Source organism: Notolepis coatsorum, assembly GCF_963971535.1.
Source record: "Notolepis coatsorum genome assembly, chromosome: 13".
In the NCBI taxonomy this organism is placed as follows: domain Eukaryota; kingdom Metazoa; phylum Chordata; class Actinopteri; order Aulopiformes; family Paralepididae; genus Notolepis; species Notolepis coatsorum.
In genome coordinates this window covers 54,880,900-54,905,162 of record NC_140177.1, presented here as the reverse complement: position 1 = coordinate 54,905,162, position 24,263 = coordinate 54,880,900, and the positions used below count along the sequence as shown (strand labels likewise).

At 46.5% G+C, this 24,263-nt stretch overlaps 1 protein-coding gene across 1 annotated transcript in view; it reads left to right on the top strand.

Moving 5' to 3' along the window:
• The window catches only part of LOC311239361 (opsin-5-like), a gene marked incomplete at both ends in the record, with an annotated part of 40,000 nt that overhangs the window by 672 nt on the left and 15,065 nt on the right, over nucleotides 1–24,263 (top strand). The window contains 3 exons of the mRNA XM_084327667.1: nucleotides 18,419–18,581; nucleotides 18,879–19,006; nucleotides 19,478–19,812. Of these exons, the coding sequence (XP_084183793.1) occupies nucleotides 18,419–18,581; nucleotides 18,879–19,006; nucleotides 19,478–19,812 (626 nt within the window). The remainder of the gene's footprint in view (nucleotides 1–18,418; nucleotides 18,582–18,878; nucleotides 19,007–19,477; nucleotides 19,813–24,263) is intronic.

The following is a 24,263-nucleotide window of genomic DNA, read 5'->3' as shown; positions in this document are numbered from 1 at the left end:
CAAGGGGGGGAAATGTTCGAATGCAAACTCTGGATCAACGGGAAATCAATAAGCTCCAGCTACGGGAGTCGGTACATTACTCCCTTGATCGGCAGACGAAAGCAGCAGCTGTAATCCAAGTATGCATGCAGCATAGGTGAAAGCCGGCCAGCCTCTCTTAGAGACGGGCTCGAGTGATGTTCCTCACGGGTAAATCCCACACAGTAGTGGGTGTAGACGATTCTCCTCCGCTCCAACAGCCACAGGACCAAAGCAATAATCCAGCTGGAAAGGGCTCTGCATTCACCGGTGTAGATTCTCCGGTGCGCGGTACTTCACATTAACTAGGTCGAACTTGACGTTATTCCACTAAGCTCTGACACTTTTACTGTCCTATTCGCACGCGGTTATAAGTGCTCTATTTAGATGCAAGGTTGCTCACTTCACTTGGTCGTTGACTCGTGATGAAGGCTTTTACGTTTGAGGGTAACACGTTTCTAGGTTAACTTGACTTTAGGCTAAGTGCTGCTGTATCCACCTGCAACGTATTTATACGTACGGTGAATAATCTAGTAACAGCCTTATTCCTGTCTCGTATTCTTGCGCAGAACCGGGCATGTCCAGGCAAGCCTTGGCGGTGACTTTGAACTAGACATTGGGGGTATGGCAGTGGCGCCTAGTGGATCGCTATCCAATAGGAGAACGAAATATTATGGTCTGTACTAGGTAAAAGGGATATTCCGTGTATATGTACAAAGAATACACAAGGGATATCAGACGATATACAAATACTATGCAATATATATCAAGTAATAAATATATATATTCGGTTTAATCTGATCCTTCGTAACAGCCGCCTCCTAATTAGTCTGCACCTAATTAGATAAGCAGAGACAGATTAACTGCACTGTCCACTACTCAATGTCCGTTGTGAGGGTAGGGCAGTTCACAAAGTCAGTAGGTCATGGTCGTCATTAGGAGAGTCGGGGAGCCTTGGCAACTCTATCAGCCTCGCCACGGGTCGGGTGTATGTCCGCCCCTGGACGAGCACTTCTGCCGCTCTGACCTTTCCGTCGGCACCAGTGATCACTTTGCTTACGCGGCCGGCCGGCCACGCAGCTCGGGGTAGTGACTGGTCTATGATCATGACGACTGGACGGGATGAAGGGGGGCTTAGGAGGAAGCGGGCCTGAGACTGCTTTGATCTGTGCTTGGCTGTGCCTCCTCCTCCTCCGTCTGTTTCTCTTGTTTGCTCTGTACCCCGTCTGAGGAGGGGCCGCCGCCCCGTCAAGGTGTCGCTTGGGGTGCTAGGTTCGAGGTCAGCTACGTCTGGAGTGCAGCTGAGGGGGGTGGAGTTCAGAACTCCCTCTTGTGCCCACGGTTCTCTCACAGGCCTCTCGCTTAATGTCAATAGCCTCTCAACGGGCTGTACGAGGGAGTGGCCGGTGTCGCTCGCCTTTGTGTGTAGGCAGCGTGTAGACGTGGGTTGACTGTCAAGTCCGTAGAGGGGGCCCTGGAGAGTCCACCCCAGTCGGGTCTGAACCGCGACTGGGCATCCTTTGGGTCCGATGTGGGCTGCCTCAATTGGGAGAATGAGGTCCGCGTGGTCGTAGCCGATGAGCAGGGTCGGTGTGGCGCCGTCGATAAGCGGTATAGGTAGTTGACGTAGGTGCACATACTTAGCCATCAGCTGTGGGATGGGGTAGGTGTACTGTGATAGGCCTATGTCGTGGCTGGTGAAGACGTTGGTTATACTATACTGCTTCTCGGGCTGGTCCACCGCTGCTATCTTGAAGGAGACCTTTTCACCTTTTATGGTCTTCTGGTCCCTTCTGATGGTGCGTATTGTCATGGTACCTTTGGCACCCCGCAGGCCCAGCTGGGCTGCGGCGGAAGCGAGGAGGAGAGTCTTTTCAGACCCATCGTCCAGGACGGCGTAAGTGTCCAGGACCTTGTCCTCGTAGCTCAGGAGCACTCTGACCACTTTGATGAGCACTCGGGGGGTCCCGCTATGCTGGTCAATGTGGAGCACTCCTGTTGGTCGGTTGCTTTGGGTCTTCTGGAGGGCCCCGCACCGTGCTGCGCGGTAAGCGGCGCCCGCCTGGGCCGTCTCACGCCACTGTTCAACTTGGGCGGGGTTCAGTGTCTTATATTCGGCGCACTGTGCCATCCAGTGTCCGCCGTCGCAGTAGGTACATTAGGGGGCGGTCTGGTGGCTCTTCGGTACTGGTGCCACCGCCTCGGCATGGTACATTACCGCGACGGGCCCACTCTGTTGTCCTGGCTGACGCCTGTTGATGTCATGCAGGACCTCCAAGTGGGCGCCGGCGCACCTGCCGCACTTCTTCTTCAAGCGGCACTCAGCTGCCATGTGGCTGTGCGCGCAGCGGAAGCAGCGGCGGTGGTCCTTGATCCACTGACTCACCTCATCCGTGGTCAGCTTCTTGAAATCGTCGCATTGATACAGCCGATGTTCCCCTTCACAGTACTGGCATTCAATCTTCCACTCCTCTTTCGTTGAGGGGGTGTCGTGGTTCTTGTGCTGCGGTACTGATTCGGCTTGGTGCATAACGGTCACCGACCGGCAGTTATCATTTAATCCCCGAGGTCCTGGTCTTGGGCTTGGTCCACTCCATACGAACGTGTCCAGTCGTAAGCTGCTGACCTCCCTGGCGAGGAACTCAGACAGGTCTAGGAGGGATGCCTCTGGGCCGTTGGGGTCACGTGGTCTCTCTGCCGCCGAAAACGCTCTTGTCGGGCGGGAGGGAGCTTCTCTAATATTCTCTCTACATTAGAGTTAGCGTACAGTTCGTATATCCCTTTTTCCTTTTGGGACCCCAGCATCCCTACCAGGGACTGTACCTTGATAGAGAGGTCATCCAATGCTCTGTTGTCTCTGGCTGGGGGGAGACGGTCAATGTCTCTTATCTCCTGTATCACGTAGTCCCATATGCGTCCATAACATTGGTCGAGGGCTACTAGAGCCGCGGTGTATGGGGTAGTAGCGTTGGAATATGCCAGCGCTATATTGTGCGCTCTGGGCACCTTCAGGTGCTTGAGTAGGATAGCATACTTGTACGTTTCATCCGGTACATCGGACATCATTGTCTCTAAGCACATTCGTAGCTCTGTGTACTGTGCTCTGTTCTCGTGTGTGAAGTCCGGGAACGTCGGTGTGCCAAGGTACGATGCCATGGATGGCTGGCACATCGGTGAGCGTTGGGGGAGAGGCCTCCTGGGCGAGTCTCCCCGTGCGTGTCGTCTTGGGCTGGTACTTGGTGGGTACCGAAGGTCGGGTACCCAGGTGCTGTTCCTCGGTGCTGACGGTGCGTCAAACTCACCCGTGAGTTGAGTCGGGGGTTTGTAGCGCAGTGCCTCGGGGCTGACGTCTGGGCTGTACTGGACCTCCTGGTCCAGAGTACGTTGCTGCTGGTCGGGGCTGTACTGGGCCTCCTGGTCCAGAGTACGTTGCTGCTGGTCGGCTTGACATTCCTCCTCTTCCTCTTCCTCTTCCTCTGCTAGGTCCTGGAGTCTTCTGTTCAGTCTCTCGGCGTGGTCCGATTCTTCTCGGTTGCTGGGTCTCGTATGGACCAGCCGGGGAGGGGGTTCGGAGACGTGGACAGGATCCTCCTGTTGGCGGGGTCCCGGGTCGCTTGGTCGGGTAGGGGAATGTGTCCTAGACCCTTGTCGTGACGATCTCCGGGAGCTCCGTGCGGAGAGAGGGGGTGTCGACATGGCAATCAATTTGTCCATCAGCTGCGCTTGCAGCCGGTCGCGCTCTGCCTCGCGCTGGGCATGGGCGGCGTCGCGCACTGCTTCGCGCTGGGCATTGGCGGCGTCGCGCTGCGCATTGGCGCTGGCATGGGCGGCGTCGCGCTGTGCATTGGCGGCGGCGCACTGTGCATCGGCGCGGCTTCTTTCAATGTTCTCTTCTGTCTGAAGGCGTCTGGTCTCCAGTCTTATGCGGTCGTCTTCACTCCTTTGTTGCGCCTGGAAGCGCTCTCGCTCGGTTGCAGAATGTTTGCGTTCACTGAGGGCTTGCGCTTGGAGTTGCGCGTGAAGGCGCTCTCGTTGGTCTGCAGCTCGTTCGCGCTCGGTGGAGGCTGCCAGGGTGGCGATGAGTGCCTGCGCCAGCATCTTGTCCGCTTCGCTGGGGGAAGACACAGGCGGAGGTGATCGGCTTCTGGCAGTGCTCGTTGGAGATCCGTTCTCCTGTCGCGCTCCGAGGAGGTCCATCTCCTGGGTGTGCGTCTCTTCTGGTAGTGGGTCGGGTTCCGTCCCTGGAGGGCTTTCTTTATCCTGGAGCTCTCCGGGGACTACCTCGTTGGCGTCGGCGGGGGGTAAAGTCATGTCAGGTCCCTCCTGGTCCCCCCCGGGAGCTTGGTCAGTTACGTTAGAACCCACTAGGGTCTCTACTGGCGGGGTCGCCTGGTCGGTAGGGTTTGACATACTTTGACTATCCGCTTTATTTATTTTATCCGCATTTAACTTCTTTATAAAGCTAGGTATTAGACTGACAGCGTATGCCTCTAGATAGGGAGGTGGCTCCGGGCGATCTAGCTTAGGAGAACCGTTTGTGGAGTGTTCATCATCGGCCATGTTAATATTAATATTATATTAATATTACGCTAATTACCCTCCGGCTCGAAGGACCAATTGTAACTGAGGGGTACAATTCCCTGACTGTATTAAATAAGTATGGTATCATTAAACCACTACTGTCTTATGTACATTACTACTGGCCATACAGTACACAGGTATATGATATGAACACCTCCACAATGACACGGTTCCATACAAATCTTGGTTAGAATAATATTTATTAGCAGCAATAATAGTAGATTACATTACTTTACTTAGAGTCGCGCTTGTAAGGCGAAGAATGTGCGTGAGTAAGTCAAGAGCGTAAGTCCATTAGAATAGTACGCAGGAGATAATAAATACCACCTGTATCAATAGGAATTATATCTATGGTACACTAGTAGGGCAGCGGGAGATACTAGTAGGGTCCCTCCGGTTGTAGGCCAGCAGGAGGGGGAAATGTTCGAATGCAAACTCTGGATCAACGGGGAATCAATAAGCTCCAGCTACGGGAGTCGGTACATTACTCCCTTGATCGGCAGACGAAAGCAGCAGCTGTAATCCAAGTATGCGTGCAGCATAGGTGAAAGCCGGCCAGCCTCTCTTAGAGACGGGCTCGAGTGATGTTCCTCACGGGTAAATCCCACACAGTAGTGGGTGTAGACGATTCTCCTCCGCTCCAACAGCCACAGGACCAAAGCAATAATCCAGCTGGAAAGGGCTCTGCATTCACCGGTGTAGATTCTCCGGTGCGCGGTACTTCACATTAACTAGGTCGAACTTGACGTTATTCCACTAAGCTCTGACACTTTTACTGTCCTATTCGCACGCGGTTATAAGTGCTCTATTTAGATGCAAGGTTGCTCACTTCACTTGGTCGTTGACTCGTGATGAAGGCTTTTACGTTTGAGGGTAACACGTTTCTAGGTTAACTTGACTTTAGGCTAAGTGCTGCTGTATCCACCTGCGACGTATTTATACGTACGGTGAATAATCTAGTACCAGCCTTATTCCTGTCTCGTATTCTTGCGCAGAACCGGGCATGTCCAGGCAAGCCTTGGCGGTGACTTTGAACTAGACATTGGGGGTATGGCAGTGGCGCCTAGTGGATCACTATCCAATAGGAGAACGAAATATTATGGTCTGTACTAGGTAAAAGGGATATTCCGTGTATATGTACAAAGAATACACAAGGGATATCAGACGATATACAAATACTATGCAGTATATATCAAGTAATAAATATATATATTCGGTTTAATCTGATCCTTCGTAACAGTTGTCATGCCAACTTCAACACAGTCTACATCCCCCTTCGTTATGTCAGATATACTATGTAAACTATAGAAAGCAATATCAGCTACAATATTGACTTGTAACAATACCTATTAGGAACATAGAACATAGCCATGTGGAATTGAAAAAACAAGGTACCAAATAATATAACATTGGCATATTATTATTATTATATATAGTATATATAAATGGTAAATGGTGCATCTATATTGCACTTTTATCCAAAGCACTTTACAATTTTGTTCCTCACATTCACCCATTCACTCACACATCCACACACCGACGTTGGAGGCAACCATGCAAGGTGGCAACCTGCTCATCGGGAGCAATTAGGGGTTAAGTGTCTTGCTCAAGGACATTTCGACACGCTGCCCGGGAGGAGCGGGAATCAAACCGGGAACCGGACGACTGCTCTACTTCCCGAGCCAGTGTATATATATTTTTTTTCCCGTTGTTGTTCAGATTGCAATCTGAAATAAATAAAATAAAATAAAATAAGTACAACTAAGTATAATTAAAAGAAAATTAAGTAAAAATAAGTAAACATTCGACAAGCTAAGATAATTGCACATTATATTGATGCACAAGGGTGCAGTAAAGTGGCTAAGCATTGTAGTCCAGTAATGAGCGGATTAACTGTTCATCAGGCGTACTGCCTGTGGGTAGAAACTGTTCTTGTACCGGTTTGTGTTAGTTCGTATGCTGCAGTACCGGTGACCGGATCACAGGGGGAGAACAGCTGGTGTCCTGAGTGGTTGTGGTCCTGGACGATGGAGATGGCTTTTTTCCGACAACTGGACTCATGGATCTCCTCGATGGACGGCAGTGAACACTCAATATTTTCCACCGTCCTCACGACCCTCTGGATGGCTTTTTTATCCTGAGTGGTGGTGTTGCCATACCACACAGTGATACAGCTCGTCAGTACGCTCTCTACGGTGCCTGGGTAGAAGTTCACAAGCCATTGCATGCTTATGCCACACTTCCTGAGGCACCGCAGGGGGTAGAGGCGTTGGTGGGGCTTCTTGAGTATGACCTCTGTGTTGTCCACCTTAGGTCATCGGAGATCTGGAGTCCTAGGAACCGGAAGCAGTTGACTACCTCCACTGGTATCACATCCAGGCTGATAGCATGGTTGCTCTGATGTCTCCTGAAGTCCACGATGAGCTCATTAGTCTTGCTGGCATTCAGTGCAAGGTGTCTTTGCACCAACACGTCAGCTGGACCAGCTCATCTCTGTACTCTGTCTCATCATATATCAGTCCGATGACTGTAGTGTCATCTGCAAACTTGAATTCTGTTGCTGTTGTGTGTGGCTGTACAGTCATATGTGAACAGAGAGTACAGCCGATGGCTAAGGCAGCAGCCTTGGGGTGCACCGTGTTGAGGATCAGAGTGGATGAGAGGTTGTCACCAATCCTCACCACCTGTGGCCTGCCCGTTAAAAAGTCCATAATCCAGTTGCAGGTGGGGGTGTCCAGGCCTAGGTCCTTCAGCTTCAGGACCGGTTTGGCAGGCACGATGGTGTTAACGCAGAGCTGTAGTCAATAAACAGTAGTCTGACGTAGGTGTCTCCCTTGTCCAGGTGTTCCAGGGCAGTGTGTAGTGCCAGGGAGATGGCGTCGTCTACAGCAGTGGTTCTCGACCTTTTTACACCAAGTACCACCTGAGAATGTAGCTGGCTCTCCAAGTACCACCATATGACCGACGTTAAAATACAGTCTATTCAGCTATGCACAGTTCACGCAGGAGGCAAATGTATTCCTAATACCATTATTTATTGTTAACTTTTGTCAGACACAGCCACAATGTACAAAGGGGTAGCACTAGAACTAGCAAACTCTTCCACACAACTCATACAATGCAAGGGGCATTGAGAACATAATAACTAACATTCTCACATAGCAAGTGAGAAAATTAACCCATTCTCTGCCACCACTTTGATCATCCTAAACCATCCTCTGCCAGCGCTATTTGTCTATGGAGATGTTCACCTTCTTTGCAGGGCTATAACTTTTTAAATTGTATTGCTAAATTGACATTACTATGGCCCATTCAACATCAATTATCTATCGTTCAGGATGTAGGAACGTTTTACTTTTTCATTCACACATTCATACAAAAATACCGTCAGAGTATAAATATGTTTTTATCGTTTTCTGCAGTATTTCATAGAACGTGAGATATAGGCATAAATGCATATATTAGATTATCAAATGCAGTTTGATACCGATCCATGCTATATTAAAAATTTCAACTGTACATGGTCCTAAACGTCATGACTGATCATCTGCGGGTGAACGGAGGGGGGGGGGGGGGTCGTTTATAATTCTATGACCGACGTTAAATGATTTATGTAGTATGGGTGATATATTGATCAGAGCAGTTTGAATCGAAAATGATAAAGACAAACGCTGAAACTCATGTCAGTCTCCTCGTAGCGTTGGACGATGAGAGTGGAGCAAACAGATCCCAATTATGGGATGTTGATCGATGCGATCCATTTCCGGTTTGTATATTACTAATACACGTCCAAATCATGTTGATTATTGAGTTATGGCAAAGATCCATATCCACGGTGTCTGTATTGAGCCCCGGGACGATAAACGAGTGGCCGGACGAAAATAGGGGACGGGCCGAGCTCCAATGGGCACTTCCGGTTTGGCAACTCGCCGATCGGCCACCAAGTTTCAAGTTTCAAGTTTCTTTAATAGTTGTCATACAGAAGTACAGAATACTTTTATACAAAATGCTTCTTACTGTTACGCTCCAGAGACTGTGCTAGACAAGATAAGTATGAAATAAAATAGTATAGCATGTAAAATAGAAGTAAAAATAGAGGTCACAGTGTTCAGTATAGACATATGTACAATGTTCGATGCAGAATAGAAGTAACTGAGTTACCATACAATATACAATATACTATGCAATGTACTAATATACAATACTATATAGTGCAGAGCAGAAATGGGATGAGGTACAATTTAGGTACAATTTACAGTAAGGTGGCGGTATTGAAGCGTTGCAGAGTTCTGATGGCTCAGACAGCATCAGCCAAGACTCCGTGGGTGAAATATGAATACCATGACGAAAATATGAAATATTGATCTCAAACACGCCTTACGGTGTGATTGGCAGACAACGAATGGCGGAGAAACCATGTTGTTGTCCATTGACAACTCACATAAGCAGGGCCGGACTGGGGAAATAATTCAGGCTGGGAAATATAGTGTGAAATATAGCCCCAGTCAGGCCACTTTCTAAGTGGGGGTCCCCCACCAGGAATTATTTTGTTACAAAGACTTAATTTCCTGCATTCTGGTGCAGGAATTTTTTAATGTTTACCCTTTAAATGCCAGCGTTTGTGATGGGCATCACAAATTATTGTAAAAAAAACAACAACAAAAAACATATTCAATACATTTTCAAATTGTAACCCTTTAAATGCCAGTTTGTGTGATGGCATCACAAATTATTGTTAAAAAAAACACACAAAAAGTTAAATATTTGCAAAGTAAATCTTTCTGGGGGGGATTATTACAGGCTAGGCATGTGTCAATGATTAGCAACAACACAGATTTTGATGGATTTTTTGTTTTTTGTAATGTCAGATTTAACAACAACTCTTTTCAGAAAAGTGGGAGTATTTCATTTTGTATCTGACGTTACAAAAAAATCTAAAAATAAAAATGGTTATGATCAGGGCTGAAGTTGAATAAAAGATTTATGACTGTTAATCTCTGTCACAGTGATCTCCTGGTTGTTCCCCACTTAGGTTATCTAACTACCACACCGCCGCAACTAGAAACACTGGCCTGCTTCTAAGTTCAGTGGCCTGACTGCAGAAAAAAATTCAATAAAAATTAGAATAAAAAAATATATATATATTTAAGGACCACCAGCAGTACCACCAAGTACCACTAACTGCAATGGGTCTAGGGAGTCTTGGATGATGCTGTTTATGTGAGTTATGACCAGCTTCTCCATGCACTTCATGGCTATGGGTGTTAGGGCCACCGGACGAATACATACCCAAGTAAATGGAAGATTGCTCCACTTCTATAAGGTCCATTGCACGTTATTGGTATCTAGCTACATCTATGGACCTCAGGGAATGTATTCCTAGTGTCAGAAATATTATGTCTGTTACTATGTTTGAGTAAATTGTAATGAACCAGGACAATATAAATGATTATTATTATTAGTTTTTTTCCCCATTTTCATAATTCTATGAATAACACCATGCTAACATTGACCAAAAGTGGAAAAAAGAGCCACTGAGCTCATTCAGCACCTTCTTGAGATCAAGTGTACTAAATATCTAAGCAAATGAACAAAGGGCAGATTATTTACAGTTTTTTTTTGTAGATACAGTACTGAATTTTGCCATCCGGACATATGCAATAATGTCGAGGTTTGTTTGACCCGTGAGATATAAACACGATTTTCACGCCAATATTTATTTTTCAAATCTAGCAGCTGCGGCTTTGTCTGGGGCTGGTGTGAGCTGGGTAGTGTAGTTTTATGACGTTTAGACGTCCATCGAAAGCCCTGGGTCTCCTCTTTCTTAGCTCTACAACGATTTCATGATGGCATCATTTCCTCACATCTAAATCATCCGATGCAATGCACTGAGATTTGTACAAGCTCATATTTAGCTAATAACACTTAAATCATTGCTTAACAAACGAAGTGTTGAAAATATACACTTTGACTGCTGTTTTGATAGTGTTAGGGTCTTTACTCTTGGCTACATTTGAAAAAGAAACACAACATCACTCAATACGGACTGTATTGATCTATTTGTGACGTGTAATAAATCGTACACTTCCTCATTAAATATGCACACATTTGCATATATCGCCAAGTCTCGCATCACCAACATGGATAATGCCAGATTAAAAAACTTGGTTTAATTTTGTTGATACATTCAAAAATAAACTTTTCACAGAAGGGATTGTCTTATCAGCCCATACATCAGGAAATACTGTCTACTGTCATAAAAAAATATATAAATATATAATATAAATATAAAATGTACTATAAACCTGGCTATGAATGATATATCAACAAACCCTTTTGTAATTAGAAGCAGGATCTGGATAGGAAGAAATATGGAAAGTTTGGTGTGTGTAGGTACTAGGGAAATGGAGTTCCAAGACTCAAATAACTAAATAATTGTTGCAGCCCTAATCATGACTATGATAATAAGCGGTATAAGCTTATATCACGACTATGACAATAACCGGTATAATCTCCTAAATTGATTGTGACGATGCTAGGATTAGACAAGCTAGGATTGTGAGGATGGCAGTGTCAGTTTGTTTTATAGTATGCACTCATTGTAGACAGACACACATAAGCGAATGCAGTGAAAGAGACTGACGTGCATATATCAACTCATCTGAGCCTCAGCCAGGGAAGCACTGTAGAAATTAACTATCATCAAAGTCCTTGATCTTGAAATCAAATCAAATCAAATCAAATGTATTTGTAAGGCCTGACAACACACGTTAATGTCCCCATGGTCCGGACACGTCTTCTTTAAAAAAGTCAAAAGAAATTAAAATAAATGCAACACTGCCAGACATACCCCACGCGAAGGTAAGGAAAATCTCACTAAAACCTAGCAATAGGAAAAAAATGCACCACAGGCAATGTAGAGTAGAGAAACCTTAGAAGGGCCGTTCAAGGGGGGATCTCCCTTCTTAGATGTCGGTGATAGTAGTGTTGCAATAAAACAGGCAAAACAGTTAGTAAGCATGCACTCATAAGTGTAATGAAACACAGATAAGTGCATGCAATAGCAACTGAACATTTTGAAAGATTAAAAATAGAGCTGATGGCGGATCTATTTGAGGCAAGGGGGCGGCGCAGAGAGGGTCGCATCCTCCCGGTTATCATCACAGGACGTCCAACACTCCGGTCATCACTCCGAGACAGCCGAGACAGGGGGACAGGCGTTAGACAGTTTGCGTGATTGTGATAGGCGGACATAGCATTAGATACAAGTGGTAAGCATATATGTGAATAGAATAGATATATGTAGTAAGCATATTATGTGAATAGAATAGAAGTACTTAACCCAGCAATGAACTCTAAACCACGTTGACAGACCACGGACAGAAGACGGTAAGAAGCTGATCCATGGCCTCGTGGTGCACGTAGAACAGTCACTGCAATCTTGGCCAAGACCCTGAGACATCCACCACCTTGGTCAACACTACGAGACAACAACTCAGAGAGATGGGGGGGGGGGGGTTAGAGAGTTCCCATGTTTGTAGTGGGCGGAGATGGAGCAATAAATACATGAAGTGAGCATATGCATATGTAGCAGCCTGAATATATTGTTTATTATTCAGAGCTGCTGACTTGCCTTTTTGCCTCCCCTTTCTGCACCAAGACATTTTAATTAGTTTCACTGAGGTTCGCACGAACAATGACACAAGCGACTCCTTCGCTCTCGCTGGAATATGGATTATAACTATTGGATTATATTCACCATCCTTCCCTTGTGTGACTGGCAGGCGGGACCAGCAGGGGGCAGTAGCAGACAGAGAGAGATGCGAGGAGATATATGGAAGAGAGAGCCGGAAGGAGAGCCTCTGCTGCTTGGATCGTTGTTGTGAACAGTCGCAGCTAAAACGGGAGGTGCCGTGGGAGCCCCGTGAAGGAACCATCAGAGAGTCCCACCGGAGCAACGGTGGGTTAGCATAGGAGTACTCGAGTTATAATAGTTACAGTGAGTGGTATAGGTAGCGTGCGGCTAATAATATATCTGAGTTCACATTAGTCGGGTTATAGCAGTTACTGTGCCGGTATAGTGTGCGAGCCAGATACGGGCGTGGACCTACAAACAGTCTGCTCCGGCCGTCAGCAGCTGTCTTCCCCGGCGTCCTGCATCAGCTCTGCACCTGGCTGCCTGCAGCACGGGAGTGCGCGCCGACCAGCAGAGGTCGGCATCGCCCAGCACACGCTCTCAGCCAACACTGCCTCCCTGCTCCAGCCCCGCCTGCTAGCACCTGCAACGAGAGCGTTCGTCGCCATCTTGCCACCCGGACGGTGGTGGAGCGGCGCGGCCGCCATTTTGGTAGAGTAACATTAGGGCTTCGGTGCCCAGGATCTATTGCACGTTACACAGTGTGGTGCGGCCTGCGGGCGAAGTTAACGGTGCTAACTACAGACCCCAAACATTACATGCCGGCATTAGCATAGGGCTTTTGTTTTGGTAATTGTGGGCTCACATTTTGTTTCTTTCCTTTCCTTTGAGCGTGATAACATGTGTGCCTAATAGTATTTTCCCATTCAGTGAACCCTTTTATTCCTCCCCTATGTTCTCCCTTCTTTCCCCATATTACGGAGTACTAGAGCAGTATATGTAAACCCTTAGGGAAGGTATTGATACGGTGTCTAGCCCAGACGTGGGCAGTCTGGGTAGAACGAGAGCACTTGGTGCCTAGGGCGTAATTACATAATTATCAGACTGTAATTATTGTGTAACAATAACCATGGTGCAATAATCACCAGACGTAGCTATTGTGTAACTAGGCCAATGATACAATAATAATCATACTGAATGGGAGCACGGTGTGTGTGTCTTTTATTGAGCCTATCTTAACCCTTTTGGTGTGGGTAATGTTAATATAATTAACCCTTTCCTATTCCACCTTTCCCTCTTCATTGTAAGGTTTCTAGGGTCATTGAGGGAGGGTACTGCTTGCGGGGGGAACTCAGAGTATTTGATTACAATTCAGTCACGAGGTGTGGGAGGGTCTAAGGAGCAACTGGGAGGAGTGGGAGCGTGTTGGGGAGTACTGCTGACCGCCCTGCGGCAGGGAAGGAAGACCAGAGTACCAGACCAGGTTGGTAAATCCCGGGTCCCATCCACTCACACTACCAGCCTCCAGTCGACGCCCCAGGCCCAAAGACGAGGGTGCAGTCAGACAGAGTTCTACTGTGTCCAGCTACCTCCTGACTGCCAGCAACCGTTCCCACGAAGCAGGGATAATCTACCCTGCTACACATACATGGTGACAGTAGAATCAAAGTATATAAGAAAATTGTGAAATTGAGTAATAGATAGAACTACTGCAAGCGTATGTATACAGGATGAGATACAGGACAATAGCTCAAGGCCGTATTACCCCGGGGGGCAGGAGAAACCACTCAGAATTGGTCAGGGCAGAGCAGGTAAGGTTCAGCACTGCAGGCCAGAAGGCGGAATGAAAGCGTTACCAGAGCATGGGTATGTCTAATGTAGGCTTACTCTTAGTCTATGCCATATTCGGATGGATGGAAGGAAGAAAGAACAGCCACGCTGTTTTCTTCTTTCTTTTTTAATGAATGTGATCTCTCTGAAAAGTAAGAGCCTCTTATGCTGAGGCATGTCGTATGTAGGGATGCACCGATCCGATATTGGTATTGGTATCGGCTGGCGATATCAGTAAAATAGCTGGATCGGGTTAAAAAGAAAATTATCTGATATTTTTTTATTTTATTATTAATAAATAAATAAGAAATAACCATCCAGTACATTTATATCTATGTGTTAATTTGTTACATTTAGTTTCACTAAGTTAGGAAAGTAATGTTTTACGTCAAGCCTGACGTTGCCTTGCACAACAGAATGATCCCAGTCTCTTCCACACAGTGACAGTGAGGCATACAGTTTATTAATTGAATGAATGAAGTTTATTTTCTGTCTTTGTTTACAACAAATCAAAAACACACTTGTGGTCCTTTACGATTCTTAAAAACTAAATATATTTTAATATAAAAAAAAACATGGATAAATCTTTTTTTTTTACTTTTTTGGAGATAGAAAAATTGGACAATAGGTATCGGATCGGTATCGGTATTGGCCCCAAACCCAGGTATCGGTATCGGGACTGAAAAAGTCGGATCGGTGCATCCCTAATCGTATGGCTTGTGTTTGGCAACAAATCCCCAATCGGTGTGGTTATTCCCAGACGTGGGGCTAGAGTTGACATGGTTCAGGGCTATGCTCAGACCATCTGTTCAGGATGCAGTTTCTTTTAGGTGGTCCCTGCTGTTCATGTAATACGATATCTCAATTATTAATCCAGTCTTCTGGATAAATAAAAATATATTCTTTATAATAAAGTGATCGTTTTGAAATTAGGTGTATTTTCTCCACTCTCAGTGATTGAATCTGACACAACATACCAGATAAAAAAATACACAAAAACAGGATACAAATATTTAAAATATTATTAAAGCTTTGGATGTGTGTGAGATTATGTGCAAAATAAATCACCATTGTTTTTTGATGAAGTGCCCCTTTAAGGTTTTAATATGCCAATTGTATATCATTGAAGCTACAGATGAAGTGGGTTAGGGTGTTTTTTGGTGTGTCAGTCAAAGGGATGCATGTTATGGTTCAGCACCTTGGAGAGCTCATTTTATGTTCTAAAAATTATAAAAAAAAATATTTCTGGAGCTCCAAACAGGAAAACTAAGCTTCCCTATAAATATCAGTTTTTTCAGCCACTCTACAAGCCTGAGATACGTGAACACACAGATCCTGGAGGACAGCCAGGCTGGTGTGAGCTGCAGTGAGGCAGCCGTTCTGCTGGTCGTGTGTCCTTGGTGTCAGTCTCTCCACACACAGGCAGCAGCACAATCCAACACAGCTGGGATATGCAGCGTGTAGAGTAGAGGGTGGTTGCAAATGAAAGGTCCCGTGTCTTGCTATTCCTTTCACTATTTGGGCAATGTTACACAATTCCTGTGAGTCTATGGAACACATCTGTACGTTTTTTTTTCAAAAGAATTCATTGTTTTGTATTTCTAATCAAGTACTCTAGTCTAAAGCAGCATTTTTCCACTTCAAGATTTCAAGCTGTTTTGGGCTGCCCATAAGCGCTTTGAGTGACAGTCACCCACAGTCTGCACTGGCAGAGAGAGACATAGAGAGATAGAGGAGGGGGATACTAATTAATTTCGCCATGGGGGGGGGGGGGGGGGGGGGCATAATCCCACGGGACAATGCATCTGTAACTTGTTTCAAATGACAATATATACCACTGTGAATATTATTGCACGGATCGGAATACAGGCGCACACGTGGGAACGTGCGCACTGCGCAATGATATTTTGCAGCAGGTTGACAGTGATATGCGAGTGCTCCCGACTGTGTGTGTTTCCCCGAGAGAAGCTCCTGCCCCGCGCACGCGTGTGAGTGTGTGTGTGTGGGGTGCTCCTGTCCCTCTCTCTCTTATCTACTAATTATTACTCTTTAACATTTTGAAATGGCATTACATGTGAAGAATGCATTAGAACCTGTTTAGGACTCAAAACCAAAAGTTTCAGACTTTGGAATTGCCAGTGTTGACTTGACTTGATTTGGGAATTGCCCGTCTTGACTTGGGACTTGAGTATGAAGACTTGAGACTTACTTGGGACTTGCAAAACAACGACTTGGTCCCACCTCTGGCTAATAGTCTGGATATAACACAGGGCAGTTGGAACAGGTGTTTACATAAGCCAGTAGAAATAGATTTTACATCTGTACTACCAAGGGACCAGGGACGTGCACAGGACTTTAGAGGGGCAGGTGCTCAAAGGCTGAAAAGGGCACTACACCTGTGTGTATATATTAACCGAGCGCGCGTAGCGCGCGAGCACAATTTTTAAGGGCCCTTTTCGGGCGGGGGCCCCCTTTTTATGCTTTTTGAGGGGTTTTGGTGATCAAATATTGAATATTAATAATAATCAGTGCAGGAGCTCACTTATCCTTGAAAGACACTTTTATCACTGACTTAAAAGGCCCATACATCTCCATAAATGTTCAGGGGGGAGGGAATAAGTGCTTACCCTACAGACCCCAAGAAGTGCTGTATATTCTGTATTGTTTAATATAAATGCATTTTTTATTCCAATTCCGATTTGTATTTGAGATTCCCAAATCCCATCGGACTTGACTTCTTCGTGTCCCTCAATGAGTGTAATACCAGCATTCAACAGCAGTTTCTATCATCATCATCATCATCATCACCACCCACGCTATGCATAAAATATATAGGTCCGCGGAGAGGCACGCTGAGGAGGCCGTGCAAACTGCAATGGAATATGGGGCATCTCTCTCTCTTTACCTAATATTTTGATTCTATCCTGACATTTTTCAGTTGGAAGGGCAGTCTATATGCTTAATAGTAAAAAAAAAAAAAAAAAAAAAAAAAAAAATCCAAAAAGGGCACTTTTTTGATGAGGCTCAAAAAGGCAGGTGCTCAGGCACCCCTTGGCCTCTATGTGTGCACGTGCCTGCAAGGGACCCTTGGCAGCTGTGATATTGTATGGCTCCTCAGATCAAATGTATGTGCATCATACGCTTTTTATGGCAGTTACAGTATATTGGCAAAGAGTTTATATATCATAAATATAATCTATATATTACAGTTTATTGTAGTTGGAGATGGAGGGGATGTTGAGCAGTGATCTGTCTTTATTTTTGGAGGTCTTTAAATGTTATAGAGGTAGGTCGAAAACCGTAAACAGAAAAGGCTCCTGTTCACTCTTTATTTCTGCATCAAGGACTAGTGACGTTTTGAGCAGAGTGCTCTTTTTCAGACACATTGACACCAATCTTAAATAATACCCATGATACTCTAGTACAACTGGGATCTTAAAAAGAAATGTGAGATCTTATAAACAAGTGAGTCTAAACACAACATCAAAATGCAAGGATTTATACATTATTATCATTTAGAATATTGAAATATCTATAAAAACATTTAACATCACGATAGAAGTGTAAACGAGTCATTGGACCTCCACTATCCCTATGGTGGACAGGTAAGCATTGTGATTGATCTGCATCTCTCTTGCTGACAAATTGAGCTCATTGAAGATCACTGATTTGATTTCCAACAGAGAAACATGGACATGTAGGATGTCTGGTTTAAATCAGAGCTCTGAGTCTGGTGACATGTACTGTTGTTTTCCCCCAATGGCACTCAATGGAAAGGGACAACCAGGCTTGGGGAGTTACTGATTACTGTGTAACTGGATTACAGTAATTAATTTACAAACGTTTGGTTACTATAATCACAATACAATCAAAATCCAGATGCTTTTGAAAAACTAGGGATTACTTGTTGGATTACTCAGAAGCATGTTTGAAGGTGGAAAAAGGCATTTTGATGGCGAGATTAAGGACACAAGCGGCATTATACACTACGTGAAACAATGAAACAACTATTGCACGCAATAGTAATAAACGTTATTCAAATTATTTCTGTGAAATGGAATAAATAATGGATTTATTGTCCATTTTACCCTACAATTCTTTATATTTAAGGTAAAGTAATCGTAAAGTATTTAGTCATCTGGATACGGTAATATGTAATCCAATCAATTACGTTACTAATTACAATTGTAAGCAGGTAATCAGTCACCTGTAATGGGATACATTTTGAAAAACAAATCTGGTGACAACCAATTCGCTCACATCAGTGCCTCGGTTTCCCTATGTAACTCTCACAGTGGGGGGTGTCTGTCCTCTCGTCTTACTAGGGGGGGTCTCTGTCTTCTCGTCCTGCAGGCGTCTGCTCGCTGTTTGGAAACAGCATGTTGCTGTACGTCTCCTACAAGAATAAACACCTGCTGAAGCCTGCAGAGTTCTTCATCATCAACCTGGCCATCAGCGACATGGGGCTGACCCTCTCACTCTACCCCATGGCAATAACCTCCAGTATCTACCACAGGTACTGCCCCTGTAGCACCCAGCAGCAACGACGACAACAGGTATAAAAGAGAAAACATGTCTCTAGTTCAGCGGTTCTCAACTGGCCTGCTGGAGGCTGTTCACACTTGTGTGCCTTGAAGGCAGTTCAGGGACGCCTTCAGATTTAGCTGAAGTGTCTGACAAACATTTGACATACTTGATTCATAATACCATGTTGCCATGTTGTTGCTCTGCTCCTCCATCACTCTGCTGTATGACAGAGTATTCTTGCCTTCCTCCGTCTCTCTCACACCCCTCCTCGCCCTCCTACACACAGGTGGCTCTATGGGAGAACGACGTGCTACATGTATGCTTTCTGTGGCGTGTTGTTCGGCATCTGCAGTCTGACCACCCTGACCTTAATGAGCGTGGTGTGTTTCATCAAAGTATGTTATCCGCACTACGGTAAGAGACTTTCTATTGTCCTTCCTGCTCAAATGACAGCGGTCGATTGTTGATGCGTAGAAAATGAAACGATAACCCTTCAGCGGGTCATTGCACACTGGCCGTCCTTCGATGACGGACAGGTTCAGAAGCCTGCACTCAATAAAAGTTGCTAGTGATGTCGGCTAATGCGGTGCAATGAAGCTCGCCATTTGCATTTTCGCACAGATTGACTAATACAGTGCTCTCACTTGGATGTTGTGGCCGGAGGCTCGCTCAGCCAACTTATCTGAAATTAGTTATTCATGAACCACTAATTTTCTCATTGCTGAGCTGTTCCTTTGAAATGTGTCCTTGCAAACAGTAGTGTCACCCTTCATTTAATATACCTTGTATTACCCAAGCGCTGCTCGTGAATGTACAAAACGTCGAATATTCGAATAATGTATTTCTTCCCATTCTTATAATTGCTTATTAACCTCCACCCCCCAGGAAACAAGTTTAACTCTGCCCATGGCTGTCTGCTCATTGGCTGCGCGTGGGCCTACGCTCTGCTGTTTGCCTGCTCCCCATTGGCTCACTGGGGGGAATATGGACCGGAACCTTATGGCACTGCCTGCTGCATCAACTGGCAACTGTCCAACAGGCACACCAAGGCACGCTCCTACACCATGGCCCTCTTTGTCTTCTGTTACATCCTGCCGTGCTGCGTGATCGTGGTGTCCTACACAGGCATCCTGGTCACAGTGCGTGCCTCGCGCAAGGCCATGGAACAGCACGCGTCCAGGCAGACGCACATGAGCAACATCCACACCATCATTGTTAAGGTGAGAACAAGGCCCCTGTGAATAATAAGCAGATTAATTCCTTTGTGTGATACGCTCACTGCATTTAGATTTGTATGTATGTTCTTTCCTCTGTAGTCGTAATTGGATTCAGGTCCATCAATAGGAAGGGTTCCGGGGGGGGGATTCCGAGGGAATATGAAAAAGCATTAGTATCACAATTATTAACTGCCTCTGTACCTTCCAGTTACTATACTGAATGTAAATAGACCTGGGCCCTCATTTATCAATAATGTGTAGAAAGTGTTCTATTTTCGTTCCTAAGCACGGAATTTAGAATGTCTCTACGCACAGACAAATCTAGATTTATCAACCGTGCGTGCACAGGTCGTACGAACACTCCGTGTTGATAAATACCAATGTTCTTACGTCTATGCTCGTGCATGATTGTAAGCATTTGCATACTGAACCGCCCCTATTTAACCATATATGGTAATGAAACACCCACATGGAATGTAGAATAATGGACTAAGCGGACTTGAAACGTCAAGTCCTCCTCGTGATCAATCTAGCTCTTAGTGAAGTTTCAACAGAGGTCATCTATTCTAACCAACAAATTGAAGCTAGAAAGCATTTCGTTGTGACCAATCTTATTTGGAAACATGACATGTGGGGGACCCTGATGTAAACAAGACGAAAGACTTTCTCTGGTCTGCATCCCCTTAACAATTGTGTGTATTGAGCCGTACTGTATTGTACCCATTCTGCAATCTGTTAATAAAATGTTCAATCAATCAAACACACAAAATAATAGTATTTAGCTTTTTATTTTAAACAATATTTAATCGCGTTTGGAGGTGGGTGTTCTGCGTCTGCCCCCCTGTGCCAAACAAGCAGGCCAACTGCGCTCTAAAGGGCTCTTGTTCGTGCGTAAGCCCTTTATAATTGCACTCCTGTTGAGTCGTTCGTTGGGTTGGTCAGAGTCATTAACATACGGTTATTCTATAACCATAGTTATATGAGTATAGCGAGCGCTCTGCTCTCTTGGAACTATCCCTTTATCAAATCTAATAATGAATAATTTTTCTCCACATGCACACACCCATCCGCCTGGCCACACCCACATCCGCTCCTCTACATAAGCGGGGTCGTGGCCACACCAACAGCTCCTTCCCAAGTCTTTCACCACGAAGGCGAATACTACGGGGTCCTCAGTGAGTCAGAGCAGAGCACTCGCTATACTCATATAACTATGGTTATAGAATAACCGTATGTTATATTATCGTATAGCTTACGCTCTGCTCTCTTGGAACACAGGAGCTGAGCAGAGCGGAATGCTCGACAGATGTACCCACTGAGGCCCCCCACAACCATCAGAACCGGGGAGGACCCGAGCCCCCGATGTGCGAAGAGGGTTTAGCACCTCAAATGCACAGGGTGAGCAGATCGTGGGACTTACCTTCACACAGAAGGACCCGCGACCACTCAGGCACGCATCCCACATGCCACCAGGGAACGGACGGGAAGCAAAACACCCCCGTCACAGCCCCCAACATCACGGGGTCAAAGGTCAAGAAACCAACCCTGTGGCAAGGCCGTAGCAGCGGAGCGCGGAGGAGGACCCAGCCCCAGGAACAACCTGAGGGCCAGGACCCCCCGAAAAAGGGGGCCCGGTGAGGTCAACGATGCCGTAGCATCGGGACCCCACCAGACGGTCACTGATGACACCAGCCCCCACATCGCCAGCGTATCGGACAGGGCCTAAATCAAGAGTAGGCCCTTCCCCCCTTTGGCACGCCGCCCTGAAGCACTCTAGCTTACTGCACCTGGTATTCCCAAAGGGGGTTGATCCCTCAATCCAGGCAACAGGCCAGAACTCGACCTGTGCCTGGAGCACTGCGGACTAGACAGGCGCCTAAGGGGTCTACTGTAAGAACAGTACCCGGCGGAAGGGGTGTTCGGTATGCTGTGCACCATGTCATGACCTCAACAAACCCGACCCCTCCAGCGGGGTCGAGGTTCAAAGGAGAGGCAGACACAATTGGCAGACGTCATGAAAGATGCAGGGGCACTCTCGGGCAGACGGGGTCAAGCCCGGCCTCAACCCGAGAGTCGACTCTGCTACCAACACACCGGAGAACCAACCACCTCCCTATGTTTAGTTTAACAGGAGGCGGTTGTTCCCTTAACCCACCAAGAAAACTTAGAAACATAACTGCGCGTATACACAGGCTATACAAGCAGTACAAGTGTTTCAGTTTTCAAAGGGTTAACCCAGGCCAACAGGTCGACGAGAACGAGTCCGGACCTGGGCCTGGCGGACCGGGACCTACACAGGGACGCCTAGAGGGGTTGACAGCAACCACCTCGACAGCCCCCTCCCATCCCTGCCCAGCAGGGGGAGGGAGGAGTGAAACAAATGGAGAAGGACCAGGCCCCCTAACACAGCGCAAAGCACAACACAGTATGGACCAAGCACGTCACTGTTATGGGCAAGTCGTAGTGGCATACATATGACACACACATCCACGACATCAATCCCCACGAAGCCCGGACCGACCCGGCATTTTCCCCCCGGAAAAGCACAAAGTCCTTCGGGGTACCAGAACAGCAGATCTGCGCCCCGGTGGACAACGGGTTAACTGACCTGGTCCGGTGTGACCAGAACCACGGATCCGGAACCTAGTCACGCGGCCATCCCGAGTCCTAAGAGGGGGGTAGGTACGCGTGTCGATCTAAAACATCACAGAGGGCGCCACCAAAATGGACAGAACGTGAATGCGCTGCTCCTGGCGGCCCACCTCATGGGCGTGAGACATCGAGTCTAACCTAGTGCACTGGCGCTCGTTAGAGTTAAAAAATCTCCTTCCTAGTCGCCTGCATAAAAAACGCCGTTTCTATGAATTGGACAACCAAGGCGCGCCGGCCCATAACGTGGTTCCACACGTGGACGCTATATGCACGTCAAGAACCCGAAACACATCAATGGTGAATTCTAATAAGAAACACCAGATAACGTTCCCTCCATGCTGTCTGGGACGAGCAGCAGGAAGCCGGTCAATAAGACACCGACACAGGGCCTTATATGACGCGACTGAGGGCAACCCGTCAATTCTGCTCCTCACATAAGAGGGGAAGACAGAAGTTCCCCCAGAGAGACCTCTACGTGAGTACAATTGAAAAAGATACATGCAATAATAATTGGGCCAAGTGACCAACGGCCCAATACACACTGTAATAGAGAGCAGAGCAGAAAACGAACAGTTTTCGAATGCATCGCATCATCCAACTTTGACAAAGACAGCGGTCTGCAGCACAGAGCCTGTAACCTCACGGATGTCTCCTGGCCAATAGGAAACGTGCCCAGTGACGTATCCCATGGCCGGGGGGAAATCCCGTAACCCACCCATCCTAACATGTAGTGGAACCAGGGAACCCCCCCTTCCCCCTCTCTGTGACGCGCTGCCCCTCAGCCGACAGGGAAAACTGACAGGCAGGAGGTCCCACCTCCCGGCCAATCAGTAAAGAGGGGGGAAGGATTTATCAGCCCACCCTCTTATGACCCCTCACCCCTGATACGATGCAACGACAAAGCAGAGCCATGACACCAGTCATAGCGTGCTACATGAAAGCGCATTATACCTGTTAGGGTAATAGCTTCACATTCTGCACGCCAGCCACAGACGATAACCTTGTCTGTGCAAAAACTGGTTTTATACATGGCTTCAGGCTCATGTGCGAACTTGCCACCTGAATTGTTTACACCTTTACCCTAAAGTAAGAAAAACACAGACCAAGAGAGGGGCCAAGGGCCTTGGTACAAGAGCTACACATGTAACTTCTGTAGGCCAACACCTAACCCAGTTGTGGATTCAATGCCACGTTTACTTAAACGTGAACACGATAGGCTACACACAACCCTCTATCGCAATAAAAAAGGGCAAAAGTTCACTCTCACTACTGCAAGAGGAACGCCGTTTTTTATGATGAGAGAAGACATAAGTCCTCGATCAAGTGCGGGTCACAGGCCTTGCTAAGTCTACATAACAGCGACCAACCAATTTTCAGAGAAATTGCCTCTCTCTAAGCAAGAGCACAACCCCAGCAGAAGCTGAGGGATTTACACCGTATCCCCAAAAATATAGTGAATCAACACACATTTTGTAAACAAAATCATATTTGAGGGGAGGGGGGGGGCAGGGGCAAACCGGGGAATAATTTCACCCACCCCTCACCACCTCACCCCTGATACGACACCAAATGTGTAGAGTAAAAGCTTTACATCATGCACGCCAGCCACAGCCGAAAACCTTGTTTGAAAACAGGTTTCCCACAGCTCTGCTAATGTGTGAAAAAAAAACTTGCCACTTGTTATTTTCATCATTACCCTCAAGTAAAGAATAACAAGCTAAGAGAGGGACTCAGCCCTCGATCATATGCCACTATGCACAGCATTGTAGGGTAACACCCAGCCAGTTGTGGGCTCAGCCACG